Raw genomic sequence first — 21,533 nt, 5'->3', positions numbered from 1 at the left:
GCCCACTAGACGCCAGGGATTATTTTGGGGCAAATTTTAATTCGGTTGGGGGTCGGCCAAAGCTGACATGCCCCCACCCCCTCCCTGCAAAAGTTACAGCGTTCCTGCCCCCCGTGGGGGCAGATGGGGAAGTAGCCCCCAATCTGCCCCCCGGGGGGCAAAAAGCCTACTAGATGCGAGAGATTTTTCGGGGAAAATGTTAATTAGGGTGGGGGCATTGGCATGCCCGTTTTGGGCAACCCCCACCCTAATTAAAATGTACCCAAAAAACTCTCTGGCGCCAAGTGGACTTTCTGCCTCCCCTGGGGGGCAGATGGGGGCATTAGCCCCCAATCTGCCCCACCGGGGGGGTAAAAAGCCCACTAGACGCCAGGGAGTTTTTTGGGGAAAATTTTAATTAGGGTGGGGGTTGCCCAAAACGGCCATGCCCATGCCCCCACCCCCTCCCCGCAAAAATTACAGCCATCCTGCCTCCCCGGGGGACAGATGGGGCAGTAGTCCCCAATCTGCCCCTCCAGGGGGCAAAAAGCCCACTAGACGCCAGGGATTTTTTTAGGCAAATTTTAATTAGGGTGGGGACATTTGCATACCCGTTTTGGGCAGCCCCCACCCTAATTAAAATTTGCCCCAAAAACTCCCTGGCGTCTAGTGGACTTTGTCTCCTCTGGGGGGCAGATGGGGGCATCAGCCCCCAATCTGCCCTGTTGGAGGGGTAAAAAGCCCACTAGATGCCAGGGATTATTTTGGGGCAAATTTTAATTAGTTTGGGGGTTGGCCAAAACTGACATGCCCATGCCCCCACCCCCTCCCTGCAAAAGTTACAGCCTTCCTGCCCCCCCGTGGGGGACAGATGGGGCAGTAGCCCCCAATCTGCCCCCCCGGGGGGCAAAAAGCCTACTAGACGCCAGAGATTTTTCGGGGAAAATTTTAATTAGGGTGGGGGCATTGGCATGCCCGTTTTGGGAAACCCACACCCTAATTAAAATTTACCCATAAAACTCTCTGGCGCCTAGTGGACTTTCTGCCTCCTCTGGGGGGCAGATGGGGGCATTAGCCCCCAATCTGCCCCACCGGGGGGGCAAAAAGCCCACTAGACGGCAGGGAGTTTTTTGGGGAAAATTTTAATTAGGGCGGGGGTTGCCCAAAACGGCCATACCCCCACCCCGCAAAAATTACAGCCTTCCTGCCCCCCTGGGGGACAGATGGGGCAGTAGTCCCCAACCTGCCCCTCCGGGGGGCAAAAAGCCCACTGTGGGAGGCCCAAGTACCCGCGGCAGGCAAGGGCTCAAAACGTTGTGAGGCGAAATCAACATTGCCTATCAAAAAATGTTTTGGGCCCTTGCCTGTCGCGGGTACTTGGGCCTCCCACACAAGTGAGGCACCATTTTTACCGGGAGACCTGGGGGAACGCTGGGTGGTGGTAAATTTGTGTGAGCCCGGTGATTCCACAACTTTCCCACACCAAAATGTGTGAAAAAAGTGATTTTTTCAGCTAAAATTGAGGTTTGCAGGGGATTCTGGGTAAGGAAACATTGGGGGGAATCCACGCAAGCCATACCTCCCTGGAAGCCCCCGGGTGTCTAGTTTTCAGAAATGTATGTGTTTGGTAGGTTTCACTAGATGGCCGCCGAGCACCGGGCCAAAAACCCAAGTGACCCCCCTTGCAAAACCAGGTGGTTTTGCGATAGGCCATTTTGATGTCGCCTCACTATGTTTTGGGCCCTTGCCTGTCGCAGGTACTTGGGCCTCCCACACAAGTGAGGCACCATTTTTACCGGGAGACCTGGGGAATGCTGGGTGGTGGTAAATTTGTGTGAGCCCGGTGATGCCACAACTTTCCCACACCAAAATGTGTGAAAAAAGTGATATTTTTGCAGCTAAAATTGAGGTTTGCAAGGGATTCTGGGTAAGGAAACGTTGGGGGATGCACGCAAGCCATACCTCCCTGGAAGCCACCGGGTGTCTAGTTTTCAGAAATGTGTGGGTTTGGTAAGTTTCCCTACGTGCTGGCAGGACTAGGGTTCAAAAACTACAGCTAGGCCCTTTGCCAAAAAAGGGTCATTTTTCACTGCAAAAATGAGGTGTGACCACGTTGCGTTTTGCGCCGTTTCCTATCGCGGTCACTAGGCCGACCTGCACATGTGAGGTACCATTTTTCTCGTAGGACATTGGGGAACGCGGGGTGGGTGGAAATTTGTGGATCCACGCAGATTCCAGAACTTTCCATCACAGAAATGTGGGGAAAATATGTTTTTTTTGACACTTTTTTAGGTTTGCAAGGGATTCTGGGTAACAGACCCTGGTGGGAGGCACTCAAGTCACCCCATCCTGGATTCCCCTGGGTGTCTAGTTTTCGGAAATATATAGCTTTGCTAGGTTTCCCTATGTGCCGGCAGAGCTAGGGTTAAAAAACTACAGCTAGGCACTTTGCAAAAAAAGGGTCATTTTTCACTGCAAAATTTGAGGTGTTGACCACGTTGCGTTTTGCACTGTTTCCTGTCACGGGCACTAGGCCGACCCGCACAAGTGAGGTACCATTTTTCTCGTAGGACTTTGGGGAACGCGGGGTGGGTGGAAATTTATGGATCCACGCAGATTCTAGAACTTTCCACCACAGAAATGTGGGGAAAATGTGTTTTTTTTGTCAATTTTTTAGGTTTGCAAGGGATTCTGGGTAACAGATAATGGTGGGAGGCAGTCAAGTCACCCCATCCTGGATTCCCCTGGGTGTCTAGTTATCAAAAATGTATAAGTTTGCTAGGTTTCGCTAGGTGCCGGCAGAGCTAGGGTTCAAAAACTACAGCTAGACTCTTCGCAAAAAATTTGTAAATTTTCATTGTGAAAATGTGGTGTGTTCACGTTAGGTTTTGAGCAACTTCCTGTCGTAGGCACTATGCCTACCCACACAAGTGAGGTACCATTTTTATCGGGAGACTTAGGGTAGTTCAGATTTGTAAAGCAACTGTTATTACCTATTGATTTTTGATGCATTTCTCCCTTCCAAATGAAAGACATTGTGTAAACAAAGTCATTTTGAAAAATGACCAATAATTCTCATGCTAGCATGAGTATTCCCAATTTCGAAAATGTGCAAATATGCACTGTTTCTAAACTCTGTAATTTGTTCCCATTCGAGAAATACATAGGTGTCTTTCGTACCGATTTTTCCATGTATACATTTTCCCACAATAATTGCTATATACCCGGAACATAATAAAAAACCATTACAAAATGCTGCTCAGTTTTTTACTCTGGGTTCGTTGGGCTCTTGGTGAACCTACAAGTCCTATATATCCCCACAACCAGGAACGTCCAGCGGATGTAACGGTACATTGCTTTCAAAGAGATGTCATAATTAGAAGAAGTTACAGGTGAAAACGTTGACTCAAAATGCTGCTTTTTTCAACTAATTTTTAATTTTTCCTATATTTAACTGGTAGTTTCTATAAAGAAACCTTGATGGATCTACACAAATGACCCCTTGCTGAATTCAGAATTTTGTCTACTTTTCATAAATGTATAGCTTTCCAGGATCCATTATTGCTTTTGTACCCATTTCTACCATTAACTGGAAGGAGGTTGAAAGCACAAAAAATAGCAAAAATAGGGTATGTCCCAGAAAAATGCCAAAACTGTGTAAAAAATGTTGGTTTTCTGACAAAATTCTGTCATTCCCTAAAAGCTGGAGCAATGGTGATTTCAGCCCCACAAACCCTTTTTTGATACCATATGCAGAGAAAAACCCAGACGCTTTCATTTGCAGCCCGTTTTTCCAATTTTTCACCAAAAAAGCAAAATTTTGCTGTATTTTGACTAATTTCTGGGAACCCTCTAGGAGAATCCACATTCCCTGGGTACCTTTAGAATCCCCATGATGTTGGAAGTAAAGGACGCAAATTTGGCGTGGATACCTAATGTGGTCAAAAAGTTACAGGGGCCTAAGCGCGCACTACCCCAAATAGCCCAAAAAAGGCTTAGCACAGGAGGGGAAAAGGCCTAGCAGCAAAGGGGTTAATAATGAAATAATTCGACTAATCTGTGAAGCGTTCAAGGTCGAACAAAAATTGCACTGCTCTTACCGTCCAGAGGCTTCTGTAGTGGTAGAACAATTAAATGGCACAATCAATTCAAGACTCGGAAAGGTGTGTGCCTCTACCCCACTGGCATGGCCTGATGCTTTGCCTCTTGTTCTGATGGGAGAAGTATTCCAGACAGAAATACTGGATTGAGTCCCCATGAAATACTCATGGGAAGAGCAATGAGACAAGCATGTATAACAGGACACTAGCTGTTGAATGTAACTGATGACTTGGTTTTGGAGTATGGCAAAGAGTTGGCTGACAGAGTGCGTTCTATCTCTCATCAGGTTGGGGAAGATGCTTTTCAACAGACAGCTGAGCCACTCGCATGATCTGAATCCCGGTGACTGGGTAGTTGTGAAGAATCACACTCGAAAATCGTGCCTGGCACCAAGGTGGGATAAACCGCATCAAGTTATATTGACTACCTCAACCGCTGTAAAATGTGCAGGGTTGCCTAATTGGATCCTTGCAAGCCATACCAAAAGGGTACCAGCTCCTGAAGAAGAAGGGTTACAATTAAAACCAGAAATCGGGGGTGCTGAAGGTTGTGCAGCTGAAGAACTCCCTATAGAAGATCCTGAAGTAGCTGCCCAAGATCAACCGAGCACTTATCAGGACGACTGGATCCCAGTGGTGGACATACCTGAAGTACTTATAAGAACTAGAAGTCAAACACAGTTAGATAGACAGGAAGAGAGTGAGGACCAGACAGGTATAGAAGAACTCGCTCGGGAAAGTAGGGAAACTACTGTTAGGGAGCCTGAGCAGGAACAGCTAAGGAGAGAACAATATACTCAGACAGAAGAAACTCAAAGCCCCATTCCGGAGTCTGAGGAGGGACGGTTAGGACTTAGAGAAAACGTTCAGGCAGAACAAGGTAAAGAGGTAGAAAGACCTGAACAGGATCAGATAGGCATAGAAACGCAAGTTCAGGATACAGAAGAAAAACCAGACACCACTAATCCTGAACAGGGTCAGATTAAGGTAGATGAACCCATCCAGGCAGAAGAGGCCTAAATAATAAGCCCTGGACAAGGTCAGATAGAGAGTAAATCTGAAGACGAAGCTGATCAAGTTGTGCCAAAATCTAAAGAAAATAAGAGGAGTCTTGAAGAACCTGGCAGTGCAGTGAAGTTTAAGAAAAGTCGAAAAGGTGATAATTGGCCAAGAATTGAGAACTGAGATATCGACTTAAGACAATCAATGAAGAACCTGATCAAGTAAATGAAGTAACTAGTCAATCTGGACCTTCCAAAGTAATACCAAATAGAAGGAGTCAAAGATTGAAGACATTGAATAACAAGTTCAAGGGTCCTGAATGGACATATGTTATTCTTAAACGAAGAACTGAGTGTTGAACAAATTAAAGAAGAAGTGAGACCAACCTGAAAGAGAAAATACGCCTAAGGTGTTATCTCATACAAGGTTCTGAAGTTAAGAAGATATAATCTTCTTGCCCAAGATGTCTGATAATAATGTTGCTGGAAAACCAAAACAAAGCTGTATAGAGAAGTGTTGTAGGATCTGTATATGTAGTTTAATATTAGTCCTCATAATATGGGTGATATTAGCAATAGTTATTCCCTATTTGATGGTTACTGGCAAAATAGTACTAACACACATACAGAAGTTGCAAACCTTAAAAGAGATAGAGTAGACTTAGAAACACCAGATGAGTTAGATTTACACCACACTGTAGATAAGAATGAAACAGGTTTAAATGTATTTGCAAATCTCTTAATACATTATGTAGAAACTATGGAAGCTAGTGATTGTTCCGTTTGCATGAAATTGCCAAGCTCAGTAGCTGAAGGGGTAACTTATCATCATTTACCCTTGACATATGGTATTTCATGTAGTGTACTAGCTAGTTTATTCTATAGAACTGGTAAACTGCTGTATTATTATTCAAATGTAGATGTAATATTTTCAGAAGTTCCCATGCGAAAGAGCATGAACCCTGTCCTTAGTACTAGAGACTCACAATTCATGGGTGAATATTTCCTAACAATGAAGACAATAGATATAGCTGATGCACATAAATGCAACTTAACCTGTAAATTGCATGAAGAAGAAAAGATATTTTTGAATTTTGTACAAAATAGGAGACAGGATTTCCAAAGAAGAGCCTCTGAACCGAAACCTCAGATACCTAAATGGGCTGAAAGGGAACACTTTTTAGTAACTGGCAAGACTCATGCTGCTATGTCTCTGGACTTTGAAAAGAAAGGGAAAATCTGTCTCCATAGACTTAAAACAGAATATAACAATGTATTTATTGGTTCCAGTGAATGTGAACATAACTTCTTAGTAATTGGGGGTTGGGGACTAAAAGGAGGAACTGATCCAGTATTCCCTGGAATTTATTATATTTGTGGAAACAAAGCCTATTTTAGGTTGCCTGACCACTGGTATGGGAGTTGCTATTTCGGAACAGTATTCCCTAAAGTCTATCATGTTAAATGAATCACTGGAAGCAATAATGACAGTAGTGGACTAACAAGATATAAAAGAGCTAGTTTTTCTGAAATAGTAGGTGATATGTTTGGTGCATTGATACCTTCAGTGGGGGTTCTGCTAAATTCTCGAAAAATGTGTCAATTGTCAACAGTAGTTGATCGGTTATATACTGACACTGCTGGAGGATTTCTACTGATCAATACAGAATTAGTTGCTGTTTGATCTATGGTTTTGCAAAATCGACTTGCCCTTGATAGCTTATTGGCAAAAGAGGGTGGAGTCTGTAAAATGCTGAAAGCACAACATTGTTGCACGTATATACCTGACAAAAGTGTAGAGATTGGAAGATATATTAAAAATATTACACATTTGGAAGAAGAACTGACACCACTGGAGGTTGACAGTGTGTGGACGAAAATAACAAATAGTTTTTCCACCATCAGTAGTTGGTTTTCTAAAATAGGCAAAGGTATCTTAGGTCAAATATTATTGCCAATCATGGGCATAACTTTGCTAGTTCTGATGATAATGTGTTGTCGCAAATGCAGTGGGAAAAGAAAAAGGTACGAAATGAATGAGAAGGGTAGCAAAAGAAAATTAGAAAAAATACGACTTGAAGAATTGAGGGGAAATATTTACAAAAGAATGAAAGGATCACAAATTGAGAAAGATAAAGGGAAGAATAAAAGATTTGAAGACATCGAAATGGTAGAATGCTAAAGTTGACATCTGATTTATTAGAATTTAGTGATGGCATAAAATGCCATCAGAGAGGGGATTGATGGAGCAAGGTTTTGCATAAAAAGAAACTTGCTTGTATGCCATTCTCTCAAATAACCTGTAATACTATAACCAATTTGTCTGTGAGTACTAACAGTGCACCACATTCAACATTATCGTATCTAGGGGACGCTTTTCTATGTGCCTTACTAATGAATAACCCGAGTGTTCTAAAATGGCCGCCGAAAACGCGGGAACTCTTCTGCGCATGCGTCTACTACATCTACGTAGTATGACATTTTCTGTCGCTTGGGGGAAAACTTTGCAGCTGCGCAATAGCTTCTAAAATGGCCGCTTTAAAGTAACACATTAATGCACATGCCGTGCTGAAACTAACCTATGTAAGTTCTACTAAGCCATTAATGCTAAAGATTTATTAAGTAAATGGGGTTAGAGTAGAAGTAAGTGGTATACAGTGAATTCATTTAAGTTTGTATTCTAACGTTTTTCTCTTTGACTTTATTAATAGTTCACATTTGGGCCTTGGAGGGTGACCCCGTCTCTGTTTCCATGTGACTTCTACACATGCGCAAAATGTCTGCTTGCTCAGAACAAGTAAAGTAATTTGACTGGCTGCCAAACCCAAACCCAGCAAGGACATGGGAAACCAATTTTTGACCCTACAAGAGGAAAGAGAAGCAACATTGTAAAATAGACTTACCGATCCACATATGAAATATCTGTGGGAACAAAGCTTGTGGGTATTAAAATGAAGGGGCGGAGAACTAGACAATAGACGAAGGAAAAATATTGCACTTGGTATGGTGTGATGTTGTCACCCCACTGCTTTGCCCAGTCAAAGTTGCGGGTGAACATGCAATTGAAACATTTGGGGGTGGATCATACATTTGAATTTGTATAACAGAGGTAAGTTCTAGATAGTTAGACACACTTGATGCTCATGCTATGCTGCCCGATTTTGCTGCATTCTGACTGAAGAATCCAACACTAGGGAAAATTTGCGGAACAACCGAGGAGGCACATCTAGGAAGGGGTCCGGACAAACCCAAGCCAGAGAGAGTAGCACCAGAGAGGGGTGTGACGCTGGTGTTACTCTAGAAGAGGTCATCTTTCCCTGTCCCGAACCTGTCCTGAATTCTTGACTCTCTAATGTTGGGGTCCTCACACCATTCTAGGTAAATATATCTGTAGTGTAAATGCTCCATACTTGCTCTCTGTCCTTTCTCTCCTCAGGTGCTGTCATTGCAAGAATTTATTAATGCAAACTGATTATAAGCTAACTGTATTATTTTTCCTGATGGAGACTTCTGGTATATTCATGTGTATTTGATTTGACTCACAAAATTACTAATTCAGATAAAGTTTTAAAACTTCTTCCGAGTCTGTGGTTCTTTAAAATAAAGTTAAATGCATTATCGTATTTCCTCCCTATTCTAATCTACTACTAGATCTTAACAAATTGTTCATTTACTCAGGAGACAGGAATGGTAAGAATACTGGTGTAAAGGTTTCTAGGGTAAAATAAAATGGATGACCAGTAGATATTTGCCAGCTCATTTGCGTGTATGAATGTATATGGGCCCAAATGAGTGTTGTGTGTATGAATGTGTAGAGCTGGTAAACTCCGCTGCATCAATATGTACAACTGAATTGGGGAATTATACCACCTATTACTGTTTAGGTTTACATAAAAAATTTAATCTGTAGTGTACAATGTAGAAATAATTATTATAGTAACGTTTTATGTTAGGTAGGGTTCAACTTTTAGTACAGATTACCTAATGTTTAAAATAAGTGACAATTTAGTTATATTTACTTATATTGTGTTTAATGCTTGTGTGTAGCCATTATAAATACGTTACCATTTTAGCATAAAATGAACCAATGTGACGGAAAGAGAATTTTCTTGCAGAGGAACATGCAATTTGTGCAAACTAAACAGCCAAGAAACGTTTGTTTTGATTTGCTATGTGCAAAAGGCAGTTGTCTGTCTCAAAGCAAGTGTTTTTAAATTGATGTTGTTGTGTCTTTTGCTCAAACCACATATGACACGTCCTCTTCGCGCTTTAAAGTAATAGGTAGTATTAACACAAACACTACATTGCATCACCTTCCTCATTGTTTAATTCTTCACTATTGTGTGAGCTGTCACGTCCTGAGGTTGTGGCTCCTTGGTTGACCGCTATACTCACTTGCATTGGCCAGCCAAGAAAAATGGGAAGCTTTATGTGAGATGGAAAGCACAAATGGTGAAAGTGCCATCGTTCATCAAGTGCGATTTTTGTGTAGGTAAGATAATGTTAACAACAGTACTGCTATGAAGTACTCTATAGTCATGCAACTTGGCGCCTTGACTAGCAAGAGATGTCTTACTTTGCTGGAGGGGTGCACCTGACAAATCCCAGATATTGCCAAAAAACAGCAATACCATGGTCACAAACCTTCACAAGCAATGATCACATGTGAACACAAGTGCAGTGCTCCAGTGTAAGGTGGTTCAAGCCAATGATGGGTGCCACTTTTTGCAACATAAAATAGCTTGTGAAACAGCTTACATCACAAGTAAGGGCTCTGTAACCCATCGGCGCATTACCCGAAAGTGACACTTGCTTTAGATGCCACTGCAAACCAAGTGAAAAAAACACAGGCCAAGTGTTTGTTGTACCATTAAGAATGTTATGTTATAGAAACCCTACAGTAAAGGCACTGTCCCCTCACCCCCACACATATCTGTACTACCTGCATTTCACTTTGCCCTGTAGAAAAAAATAGGGCATCGGCTGCAGAAACACAAGGTGTAATGCAAATGTTTTAGACAACTTGCGACATTGCATAGCCAGTATCAGGTCATGCGGATGAGTGAACTGCACTTATGTGTCTTTTTATATTGTGAAAATGCGTAACAAAATGGTGCTGTGTGCCATTGGATTAAAGTGGTCCAATGAGTAGATTTTTGAACAAGTGTATGAATAAACCTGCTTTCACCCATTTACTGTCTAGTGCAAAAGTCATATCCCATGTAATCATCATAGCACATTCAAAGCAATGCAACAAAAGGTGGTGATTGAGACCTCACAACCTGCAACACTGCATGAGCTGATGACACTGCCTACAATAAATATCTGTAGGCTCTTAGGGGGCGGCAGTCTTGCTTTGTACACCACATGGGCTTCCCATTTGCTAGTTCCCCCCCACCCGCTCCATAGAAACATTTTTACTTTGTTTCTTGAGATAATGAATACCTAGAATATGACCTGTATTTCTTCTCAGCTGGCAGCAGCCACCCATTCAATGGCACTTTGCATCGATTCTGCGGCGCTGCACTGCAGTGTGTTAAAACTCACTGCTCTTTGCACTGCTATTTTTTAACAACTTGTTACAATAAGTACATTTTTGTTCTAGCATGTAACAAGCATTTGTCCTGAGTTAAATGCGATAACCAAGCGATCAGTATATAGCTGCCTCCTTGCTATATATTCAAGCTCGCAAAGGGTTTTTAGAGCTAGAGCCAAAGGTTGGCTTTGCTCAGGCTCAGTCCTCCCTGTTAATTCATGTGGACAGGTCAATAGATTTGATGGATGTTGTGTAAGCATTTATTTTTACTTTTGATTGTGAAGCTAATTTAAAAGAAACCTAGAAACAGATGTTTGTCCAGATCACTTTCTGTTTAGGATAACTAGCAGCGACATTGGAGAAGGCCTAGTGTGAGAGCTGAGGAAGGCTCTTTGTACTGTAAATCACTCTTCCAGCGTGCCTTTTGTAGTATCTAGTGAGTTAGCAATGACGGAACCATTTTGGTTCCTCCGTGGAGCTGTGACGTAAGTGTTAGAGCGGAATGCAATGAAGGCTAGTTTTGAATGTTGAGTTTGCAGATACAATATAAAACAACAGAGACTCCCCCTATTAATTTATCATTGGTAATGCATCCAAAGAATTATAAGTGAACCTCATTTAGTCACAGAAAATATTTTCATTTTTAGTTTATTCAATGACACAAATATAAGAAAATAGAAATATGCAAAAATATATTCAATTCAGACAGTAACCTAAGACGCTATCAAAAGTAATTCAAATAGCCCTCATAGGCAATACACACAATTATACCTCACAGAACATACCTAGACAACAAATATGATCAACAATACACAATAACAAAAAAAGATGAAAAAAGAGAGACAAAATACATCACACAATTGCAAACAATTATACATGACCATTTAACTAACACATATAAAACTGTACATAGCAATCATTCGTGTCCATATGTACACAGACTAGGCGCCTAGTTTGCAGATACACGCAGAAGAATAAAGACGTGTAATACTAATCTCAGTGTGTGGCATAGACAGTGGCGGGTACCTAGGCTGGGCAGGAGGCTTCATCTGGCGACGGGATGGGGGATAAGTAACCCGAAGATCGACAGTGCTCTCCAAGAGAATTTGCCTTGGCGCCCTCTGCCATGTAAAAAATCTTCACCAAGGGACCTGCGATATCCAACAGTTTGTCTTGACAGACCGGTAAAGACCTGTCAGTGCCCTTCTTTGGGTACTTGATACACTTAGTTGAGAAAGTCGCCACCCTAGCGTCAATCTCGGGGGTGACTGCCACCTTACCCTTTAGAGATGGGCGAGGGCATTCTAAGGGGGAAGCGGACTTCATGGTCAAGCAGTTTACGTAGCCGGCTATCCACATATTTTGCCTCCTTCTCACAAGGGATCCACTTTGAGGACCCGGGGGTGTTACAGCTCTTTGGGGTCCAGAAGGTCCGGTTGAGCATCTTGAAGGGGCTCCGAAGCCTGGCGTGGCTCTGGGGGCAGGGAGTCAGAGGGGCACCAGGATCGGTCGTGGACCTGGTATGGGATTCGTCCGAGGGTTGAGGAGAAGCAACCTGGCCCTACCTGCTTGGGGGCTGAGAATCCTACATGGCTATGCCCGGTGGAGGCGGAGGGGTCTCCAAGAATGCCTGCTTCAGTCTATCAAAGGCATCCAGGTCCACCCCTTGAGGGTGCAGACGTTTGTGGGGATCCTCCGAGTGGGGGGTCGGTGGCCTGCTCTGAAGTTTTGGGGGCCGAAGGCCCAGGCAATACCTCCCTCGGGGCGAGGGATTGTAGGCACTTTTGTGCCAGATCCATTAGTCTCCTCTCCCGAGGGGCCACCATCTCCGAGATCACCCTGACTATGGAGGCATCCACCACGTCACAAAACTTGTCAGTGATCCGGAAATATTGGGTGTCCCCCTCCTCCTCCTCATAAGTCGTCGAAGTCCTCCATGGAAAAAGTCTCTCAGAGGGTTTTGAGGGCCAGAGGTAAGTGTCAGGGTAATGTAGAGGTGCCACCCACCAGGTAAGAGGCCTGAAATTGGTTGGGCTGGGGCCCAAATGTTGGAGTCCATTAGGGAAGAGACCATTATTGGGGCTGTATAGCACCCTATTGGGCAACCCCAGTCTCTGCACACTCAGGGGGTCACTAGAACCACAGCAGACAGACGCCCATTATTATCACGGGCACACTAACTCAAAGCCTGTGTGAGTCTACCAACACGTCACAGATGAGAGAAGCCTGAACTCCTACCCTGAGGGTTGTTCACACTCCAGGCTGGCCAGGAGAATCAGCCAACACAGTCGACGCGGGCGGAGGTGCTTGGCAATTGCCGTAACTGATGCGCTCCAGCCCGCATTAGACCTAAGATAATCGTCCTCGACAAACTGGAGGGTCGTGCCCCCTTGCAGCCGGCGGACCGCCGCGCACTCCAGTCTCGGCCTCAACGTAGATTGTATTGCAGCCGCATAGGAGCGACAAAGCGCTCCTGCGGCTGCGGAAGCCAAGCTGAGGCTTTGCATCACAAGCAAACAATATTCAAAACAGATAAGCAATTAATTAAGCGAATCATACGCAGAAAAATATCCCTGACAAGAGTGTCTGCACTTAACTAACATTGGCTGTAGCAGCGAAGAAAGAGGAAGTTCCGGCAAGGACAACACCTCTTAACGAGCCAAGAGATGCCTGATTGGACAAGCGTCGTTATAAACTTGATGGTTTTTTCTCAGGACTCATTGAATATGAAGTCCTTTATTTGATGGTTGTATGTTTAAAATGGCTGCTGTTTGAAATTAAAGACAAAAGAAATGCCTAATCCTCGCATCCATGTCCTGACATAGAATTCTGATTTCAGAGAGTCAGCGACCGAAAATAATTGAAGCTCCCCACAAAGGACGTCATGGAATCTTTCCCACAAAACAAACTCTTAAAGACCGAGTCTGGTTTCCTTATTTCAGTGAGAAGGTTTAAAAAGAATTAAAGGCCTGTTATCTGGGCAACTGTCTTATCTACAACCATTACTCAACACACCTTATATATGTCAGAACACCCGAAGCATGCATGGGAGAGAGTAGCCATTTACTTTTTCGGTCCACTCGACAATGGACATCACCTGATGGGCATTGTGGACCAATACTTACAATTTTCATTAATGGAAGATCTTTCATCTACCACTCAAGCCCGACTTTAGACCATCTTTGCGACATGGGGTGTTCCATTGCATCCCCCGGCCAAAGTCAGCCTTGGAAGGGAGCTGCGCTGCCCCCTCCCCGTTTTTAAAAGCAACAGGGTTGCTGGGGATGGGGTCCCCGGAGCCAAAATTGGCCCCCTCCCCATTATATAGAAATTCAATCTCCCCTGGGATCTGGCCCCCTGTGGGGGCTAGGATAAAACAGGCAAAGGACCCAGCTTGGGTTTTATTTTTATCTTTTTACATTTCCTGCAGATCCTGTGTGAATTTGCGGGAAAATAAAAAAAAAGTTTTGGGTCCCGGCAGGGTCCCTGTGGGACCCCACCACCAGGTCTATAGGGTCATGGTATTCCTACTCTGCCCCCCTGTCTTTTTTTTTTTCTTCCCAATCACTTTTCCTGGGACTCATCCGAGTCAGAGTCCCAAGGTGAATGCCATCCCTTCCTGGTTTGAGTGGTGGCAACCAATCAGATCTCACCATGAGATCTGTCAAATCTGCGGACCCGCCGTATCTCTAGAAATACATCAATTTCTTTAATATCCTGAACTGCTCAATTGAATGATACCATATTTGGCAGAAAGCTAGCTCTTGGTCCAGACACAGTGCCTTTTGTTATTTGGTGTAAATCCATTCAGTAGTTTAGGAAATATTAAGGAAGTCCAAATTTGTATATCTTGAGGCGCTTGATCACATGCTGAGATCTGATTGGCTGCCAACACTTCTACCAGGAAGTGTTGGCAGACATCAGTTCCACAAAAAAACTTTTGAAAAAAAGGAGGCAGGGAAGGCCTCTTGGAGGTGGGAGTTGGGGGTGTCAGAAGGACCCCGCCAGGGCAAAAAAAAAAGTCTTAATTTTTGCTGCAAATGTGCGATGGGGCTCCTGCGCTTGTCTACCAATTCGCCCCTGGGTGGGCCGGGTCCCTGGGGCATGTGGCCTAAAACAAAATTAAAGGAGGGGGCCGCACATGGCCCCCCAGTGGCATTGTATGCCCCAGAGCCACCACCTCCCCTGGGCTATTTTCTGTGTAATGGGGAGCTCACCAAGCACCCCCCAATCCCAGCTATCACTCCCAGGGCCGGCTCCTGTTATGTTCCAGCTGTTTGCTGTGGCTTGGCGAAAGCTTTAACAGCCCCTGCTAAATCACAGCAAACACTCTGCTTCTAGCAAGTGAGAGCGGAGAAATGCCCCTGCTTACTGGAAGTGGAGCTTGTGTCTGTTTCCCTTACTCAAGTGAGCAGGGAAACCGACACGGTTTGCTTTAACACAGTGGGGGCTGCATGTTAGCAGCTCCATGTGTGTGAAAGCAATACCGGCCTGCAGGAGACACCAAGCCGGCAGGTACCGCAGGGGCCCTGAGGCTACTCTTGCAGACCGATTGCATACTGGGTGCCCTGGGGATACCCAGGACAAATGGCCATGCCCCAGGGGATTGGGTCCCCAGGGCCGAAATCAGCCCAGGGTGGGGAACCGACAGCCCCATTCCCTCAGTTGTGCCTGAGTTGAAGCACAACTTTTGTAAAATACTAATCATCCGAACTTCGTGTGCACGGCCAAGGCAAAGCAATTGTGTTTTCACTGCATTTCCACTGAGAAACGTTATCTATAATCTGTGATAGAAGTATTTGCATCTTTGCTTTTCTCAAGCACAATATCTCACGTAGTGTCTTTGATGAGAGGGTTCTTTCTTTTCATCTTCTGCTAAGAGCAGGGATCGTGTTCTTAACTTTTAAGAAATAGAAGTATGTAAACTTGCCTAGAAACCCCACCCAATTGGCCCCGACCCATATACTTTTGCATTATGTAATGTCTTCCCACCCTTTTCCCAGGATGATTGGCAGCTTATTAAAAGGCCCCCCGAGTGCATTTGCTGCCGATTTTGGGGAATGGGTCTCGATGCCTAAAAATATGATCGCATTTCCACCAAACAAAGAAGCACTTACTTTTGTAAAATACAAATCATCCAAGTGTGTTTTCTCTGCAGTTCCACCTTGTAAAGTTATCTGATGAAGACTCTAGAGGAGCAATTATACTGGCAAAGCTACAGACATACAAGGTTACTGGGGACATTTCCTTTTCATCTCCTTTACACAGCTCTAGTGTAGGATACTTACTATACCAGTCCTCTAAAAACCATAAAAAATTACTAGACCTGCAGGTCTAGTGACTTAAATAATCTACTTAACCTAAATATAATGCTCTTGACCCATAAAATGCTTTCGAATTATGTGATCTTGGACAAATATTTTGATTCACTAAGCCTCCATTTTCTTCTTTATCACATGAGAGCATCTTCAAATGCGTGAGTTCAACATTTCTGCTTTACAAAAACACTTTTGTTTGATTTAGTACACTAATCTTTGCTCCATATCTAATATAAGTCTAGCCACATGTAGGATGCACATGACTGCTGACTTACCTCTTACTTCATTAACTGCATTGTCATCAGGGTGGGGGCAGGAATGTTTCTCAAATAATGTTTAAAAACTATCAATTTTAATAAATACATACCTGTAGCATGAAGTGGTAGCACACTTAGTTTGCAATCAGCAGATTTCCCATTGAAATGGCCACATTTCCCACTGGCATGTGGTTTTACTGATAAAACTATGTAGTGTATAATGTTTAGAAATTGCACATCACCAAATAAAGTGTTCTGATTTGATTTGTTTTGCTCCTATTTAAATCTTTGCTTGCATCACACTTTTTAATTACAAAAAAAAATAATTCGTAGTTCCTGAAGGGAAAGAAAAGTAAACACCATTTTAAAGAATAAGTTAAACAATTCGTAAGAAGACAAACTGACATTTGACCTCTGTCCCTGAACAGGCAGCAAATGTATCAAGTTAAAAACAAGATTTAAAGGTGTGTTTATTGCTCATTCACTTTCTGAACTAGCAGAAAACCTTTTCCTTCCAGCTTAAGTTCACTCACCACAATGGATGAGTATGTGCAGAAAATAGCTCGACCTGATAAAATTTGTCTCGCTATAGCGAGTGGGCGAGTATATTTTTCAAGGCCTGTATACATTACCCAACGAGGTAGCACTTACTAATTAGCCAGTAGAAAGTACTCCACTTGGGTAGAGGTGTTGCAAAAAATGGTGGCCTCTTCTTGGATAAATACGCAGGGCAGGATTGATTCTGGCACAATACTCATTTCACAGAAATGAAACCTCAACGGTAAGCATTTACAGATATAAACAAAGCAGGTACCCGTGTTGAAGCTCCACTTGTGTAAAGTACTAATCATCCTAACTCCGTGTGCATGGCCAAGGTAACACAAGTGTGTTTTCTCTGCATTTCCACAGTGAAAAGTTATTTGTAATCTTTGATGGAGGTGTTTGCATGCTTGATATCATAGTGACTGACAAGGGGGTTCTTTATTGTCATCTGCTGCTGAGAGCAAAGTCCATTGTTCTCCCTTGGCCCAGAATCCATAGCACCACTCAAACACCCGCTTACAGGCACACGGGCACTCACACACCCACTCACAGACCCACACAGCCACTCTCACACCAATTCACAGACCCACACAGCCACTCTCACACCAATTCACAGACCCACACAGGCACTCAGACACCCACTCTCAAAGGTTACAGGTATCAGTTAGGAAATACAATTAAAACAAACCTTAGAAATTCACTGAAAAAAACAAAGGTTACAGGAAAGTTATATTAGGAAATAGAACATTAAAAAACGTTCTAAATTCACCGAGAAAACCTTGGGTAACAGGGACTGTGTAGTAAGGCTCAAATTTCAGTCGTACAAACCCAGAGAAATTCAGCAGTTCTAGTTATCTGAGCTAACTATAACCTACACCATGCAAGGCACTGCTTATGACCTCACATATTATTACATCGCTCATGACATGGTCTGCTGACAACTGAGACAGTCACCCATACAGCTACTCGCACACCTACTTAGTCACCCATACAGCCTCTCAACACAGTCACTCACTCACCCATACAGTCACTCACACACCAACTAAGTTAACCAAGCACCCACTCAAACATCCACCTAGTCACCCATACAGCCACTTTCACACCTAGTCCTGACGAGCTGAGGAAGACTGTAAGTAGTGAAAGGCGACACTGAGGGTGAGAGGGGAAGAAGTAACTGGGACAGTGTCTGCTATATACAGCATGTAGCACAGAAAGGGTGCATTAAACAACAGGGATGGCGGTGGGGGTAAGCAGTGGGTATGGGAAAGCAAAAAGGACGAGAGAAGATGGGTAGGTCCAAGCACAGGGCGAGGGATGGCGAGAGGAACACAGAAGGTAGGGCATGGTACGCAAGGGAGAAAGCTGAGAAAAAAAGCACAGTACTAGACTGCGTTGATGCAAAAAAAGTAAAGGGGGGCACAAGGTGGAAGACAAACATTTTTCTTAAAAAATAGTACTTCAAGCACAGCATGATCAGCGGAAGGACTGTAATCGAGCTGAAGCAATCAGTACTTGGTCCATTCTCGAGCCAAATGAAGAGGAATTGAAGCCAGCAGGCACTGCCCAATTAGGAGGCAGTAAATAAGAGTGACAATTAAGCCAACGATTGATAAGCAATAGGTGGGCTGTAAGCTCCTTGTTGGATACAATCTGTTTTGCACGCGAGAGCGCATTTGCTGTTGTAGGCGAGACCTAAAAATGGCTGCTGTATCTGTCCATATATATTTATTTTAAAGCTGATATTTGGGTGGAAATTAGTACAGTTATCTAAAACCCTAATCCTTAAGATTAGTGTAACCTGGTTGTTGGATGAAACTGTAAAGTCTCTGTTAAAGGAACAACTAGGCTGTTGCAGAAGACTATAAACTTTGTCTAGCTATGATATTAATGCCCTGGGATTGCTTGAATGTGTACCTGCACAGGAGATTTTCAATTTTAGTATAAGATTATGACACAGCTTACGAGGCACAGGATGAAAAAACGAAATGGAATGTATGTTACCCAGTAGGCTTTTACATATGTTCTAGGGAACTTGTTTTGAAAAGTGCTCAAAATTGCCACCTTTTCTTGGTTCCCGTGAGCCTGCAACACTGTTTGATAGGGTCAGGCTGAGTCCGGTACACCATAAAACTACTGTTGTATTTATTTAATAAGTAATCTCTTGGAACCTGTTTTTTCTTTTTGCAACTGTAATTGAAGAATGTGGTGTAACATTTGCCATATGACCCTATATATTTAAAATTTCCCGGGGGAACCCCTGGAACCACACTGGAGAGGCAGTAAGGCTTGATTGCTGCAGGTGCTCACTAGCTGCAGCTTCGGGAAAATTTTACCCCAACACTTTGAGATTTTACCATCCACCACTAGTTCCTATATTGATCCTCTGATGGAAATACATGTTCTATAGAGGGGTGATTAAATCGCTGCTGAGTGACACTCATTTTATTTCAACTGCTTGTCTTGTACACAAGTCATAGAACAGTAGTATGTTTCATACTCTCTGACCTGTGCCCGCCCATACAATTAGCTCTAATCATTTTCTTTTTTGTTTTTTGAAGAAATCTGCTGATATTAAAAAACAGTATATCATTGTTTTGGATCCGAAGAGAAGTAATGCAATTAACATAGGCCTGACTGTCCTTCCAGCGGTGCATATCATCAAAAATGCTATTCTTAATTTTGACGAATTTGCCATTAACAAAGAAGGCATTGAGGTAAGAAATGAACATGCGCAGTGAAGTACATAATCATTTGTCAATTTAACATCCTGAAAGACACTAAAAACATTTAATAATTGTTTGCATTCACAAGGTGGATTGTCCTGACGTGGTCATAAATTAAGCTAACTTTATAAAATGGTTTCATTTTTAATTTGCTATTGTATATTTAATAATTCAATTCAAACTTTATTCAGTTGCTAAATTCATAACCATAAAAGTACATTCCTCAATAAAAAATATCTCGGTAAAATAAGAGAGGTGAGTCTTACACTAATATTTTTGGATCCAAGACGGTTTCCAACTTAAAAGTTTAGATTCTCAAATTTCTATATAATAAAGTCATCACTAGCAAACAAAAGGTAAACAATAAAAAAAATACAATCCCATCAAATGAATGATTTCCTTAATTTCACAAAAGCAGCTAAAAAGCTGAGATAAAACATGCAATCCCACAAATTCAAACCATTGATTTCCTTAGTTTCAAAGAAGGTGTTAAAAATCTGCCAACTGCGTAGCAAACATCAGTATCCGGAAGAAGTTGAAAATACATCAAGTCAGATCGAGCTTGCCTAAAATTCAACCTCTTTAACAGAGGAACCAGAATGATTAGTCTTGGTTTTTCATAATCCCTATAAAACATAATAAAGTGCATTGGGGCAGATGTATCAAGCATTTTTGCGTACGAAAATGGGCAGATTCCCTGAATCTGCCCATTTGGGAACGCAGAAATTGCTTTTTCGATGCAGCAAGCCTAATTTTGCGATTCGGTAACCTGTTACCGAATCGCAAAATGGGATTGCGGAGCAGTATTAGGAAGGGGCGTGTTCTTGGATAAAAACGCGGGGCAGGATTGATTTTGGCACAATACTCATTTCACAGAAATGAAACATTATTGGTAAGCACTTACAGATACAAACAAAGCAGGTACTCGTGTTGAAGCTCCACTTGTGTAAAGTACTAATCATCCTAACTCTGTGCGCATGGCCAAGGCAAAGCAAGTGTGTTTTCTCTGAATTTTTACAGCGAAAAGTTATCTGTAATCTGTGATGGAGGTGTTTGCATCCTTGCTTTTCTCGAGGGCAATATCTCACATAGTGATTGACAAGGGGGTTCTTTATTGTTATCTGCAGCTGAGAGCAGAGGCCATGGTTATCCCTTGGCCCAAAATCCATAGCACCACTCAAACACCTGCTCACAGACACACAGCCACTCTCACACCACCTCACAGACCCACACAGCCATTCACACACCAACTCACAGACCCACAGAGGCACTCAGACACCCACTCTCAAAGGATATAGGTATCAGTTAGGAAATACAATTAAAACAAACCTTACAAATTCACTGAAAAAACAAAGGTTACAGGAACGTTATATTAGGAAATAGAACATTAAAAAACTTTGCAAATTCACTGAGATAACCTAAGGTTACAGGGACGTTATAGTGAGACTCAAATTTTACTCGTAGAAACCCAGAGAAATTCAGCAGTTCTATCTACCTGAGTTAACTATAACTTACACCCTGCAAGGCACTGCTTATGACCTCACATATTATTACATCACTCATGACATGGTCCGCTCACAACTGAGACAGTCACCCATACAGCTACTCACACAACTACTTAGTCACTCATACAGCCTCTCAACACAGCCACTCACGCAACCACTAACTCACCCTACAGCCACTCATCCACTTACTCCCTCACCCATACAGCTACTCAAACATCCAGTCCTACAGACACATACATATACACCCACTCACACACCTATACAGCCGCCCATACTGAGTCTCAGTTGCAAAAATTGCTTTTCCGATGAGGCAAACCGAATTTTGCGATTCGGTAACCTGTTACTGAATCGCAAAATGGGTTTGTGATTCGGTATTAGGAAGGGGCGTGTTTAAGGCGTCCCTTCCTAATACCGAATTGCATCGGTATGTATGAATGTTTTGTGACCACAATTGCGGTCCCAAAATATTCACATTTTACCACCTACTTCAAGTAGGTGGTAACCCATTCGCAAATGGGAAGGGGTCCCCAAGGGACCCCTTTCCCCTGTGTGAATGTATGTAAAACTCTTT

The 21,533-nt window shown here is 43.0% G+C and overlaps 1 protein-coding gene and 1 long non-coding RNA gene across 4 annotated transcripts in view; one reads left to right on the top strand and one right to left on the bottom strand.

Moving 5' to 3' along the window:
• Nucleotides 1-21,533, top strand: part of LOC146775817 (FH1/FH2 domain-containing protein 1-like) — a 2,636,482-nt gene that overhangs the window by 1,583,857 nt on the left and 1,031,092 nt on the right. For 2 of the 3 annotated variants that reach the window (XM_085639986.1, XM_085639987.1), the window contains one exon: nucleotides 19,293-19,448. The exons of the other annotated variant lie outside the window; for it this stretch is intronic. In XM_085639986.1, the coding sequence (XP_085496112.1) occupies nucleotides 19,293-19,448 (156 nt within the window). The remainder of the gene's footprint in view (nucleotides 1-19,292; nucleotides 19,449-21,533) is intronic. 3 annotated transcript variants of the gene reach the window in all.
• The window catches only part of LOC146775820 (uncharacterized), a 185,842-nt gene that overhangs the window by 160,318 nt on the left and 3,991 nt on the right, over nucleotides 1-21,533 (bottom strand). The gene's annotated exons all lie outside the window — the stretch shown is intronic.

Source organism: Triturus cristatus, chromosome 12 (genome assembly GCF_964204655.1).
Source record: "Triturus cristatus chromosome 12, aTriCri1.1, whole genome shotgun sequence".
Taxonomy (NCBI): Eukaryota; Metazoa; Chordata; class Amphibia; order Caudata; family Salamandridae; genus Triturus; species Triturus cristatus.
Note: the sequence above shows the minus strand (reverse complement) of the source record. Positions and strands in the feature narration are given on the sequence as shown.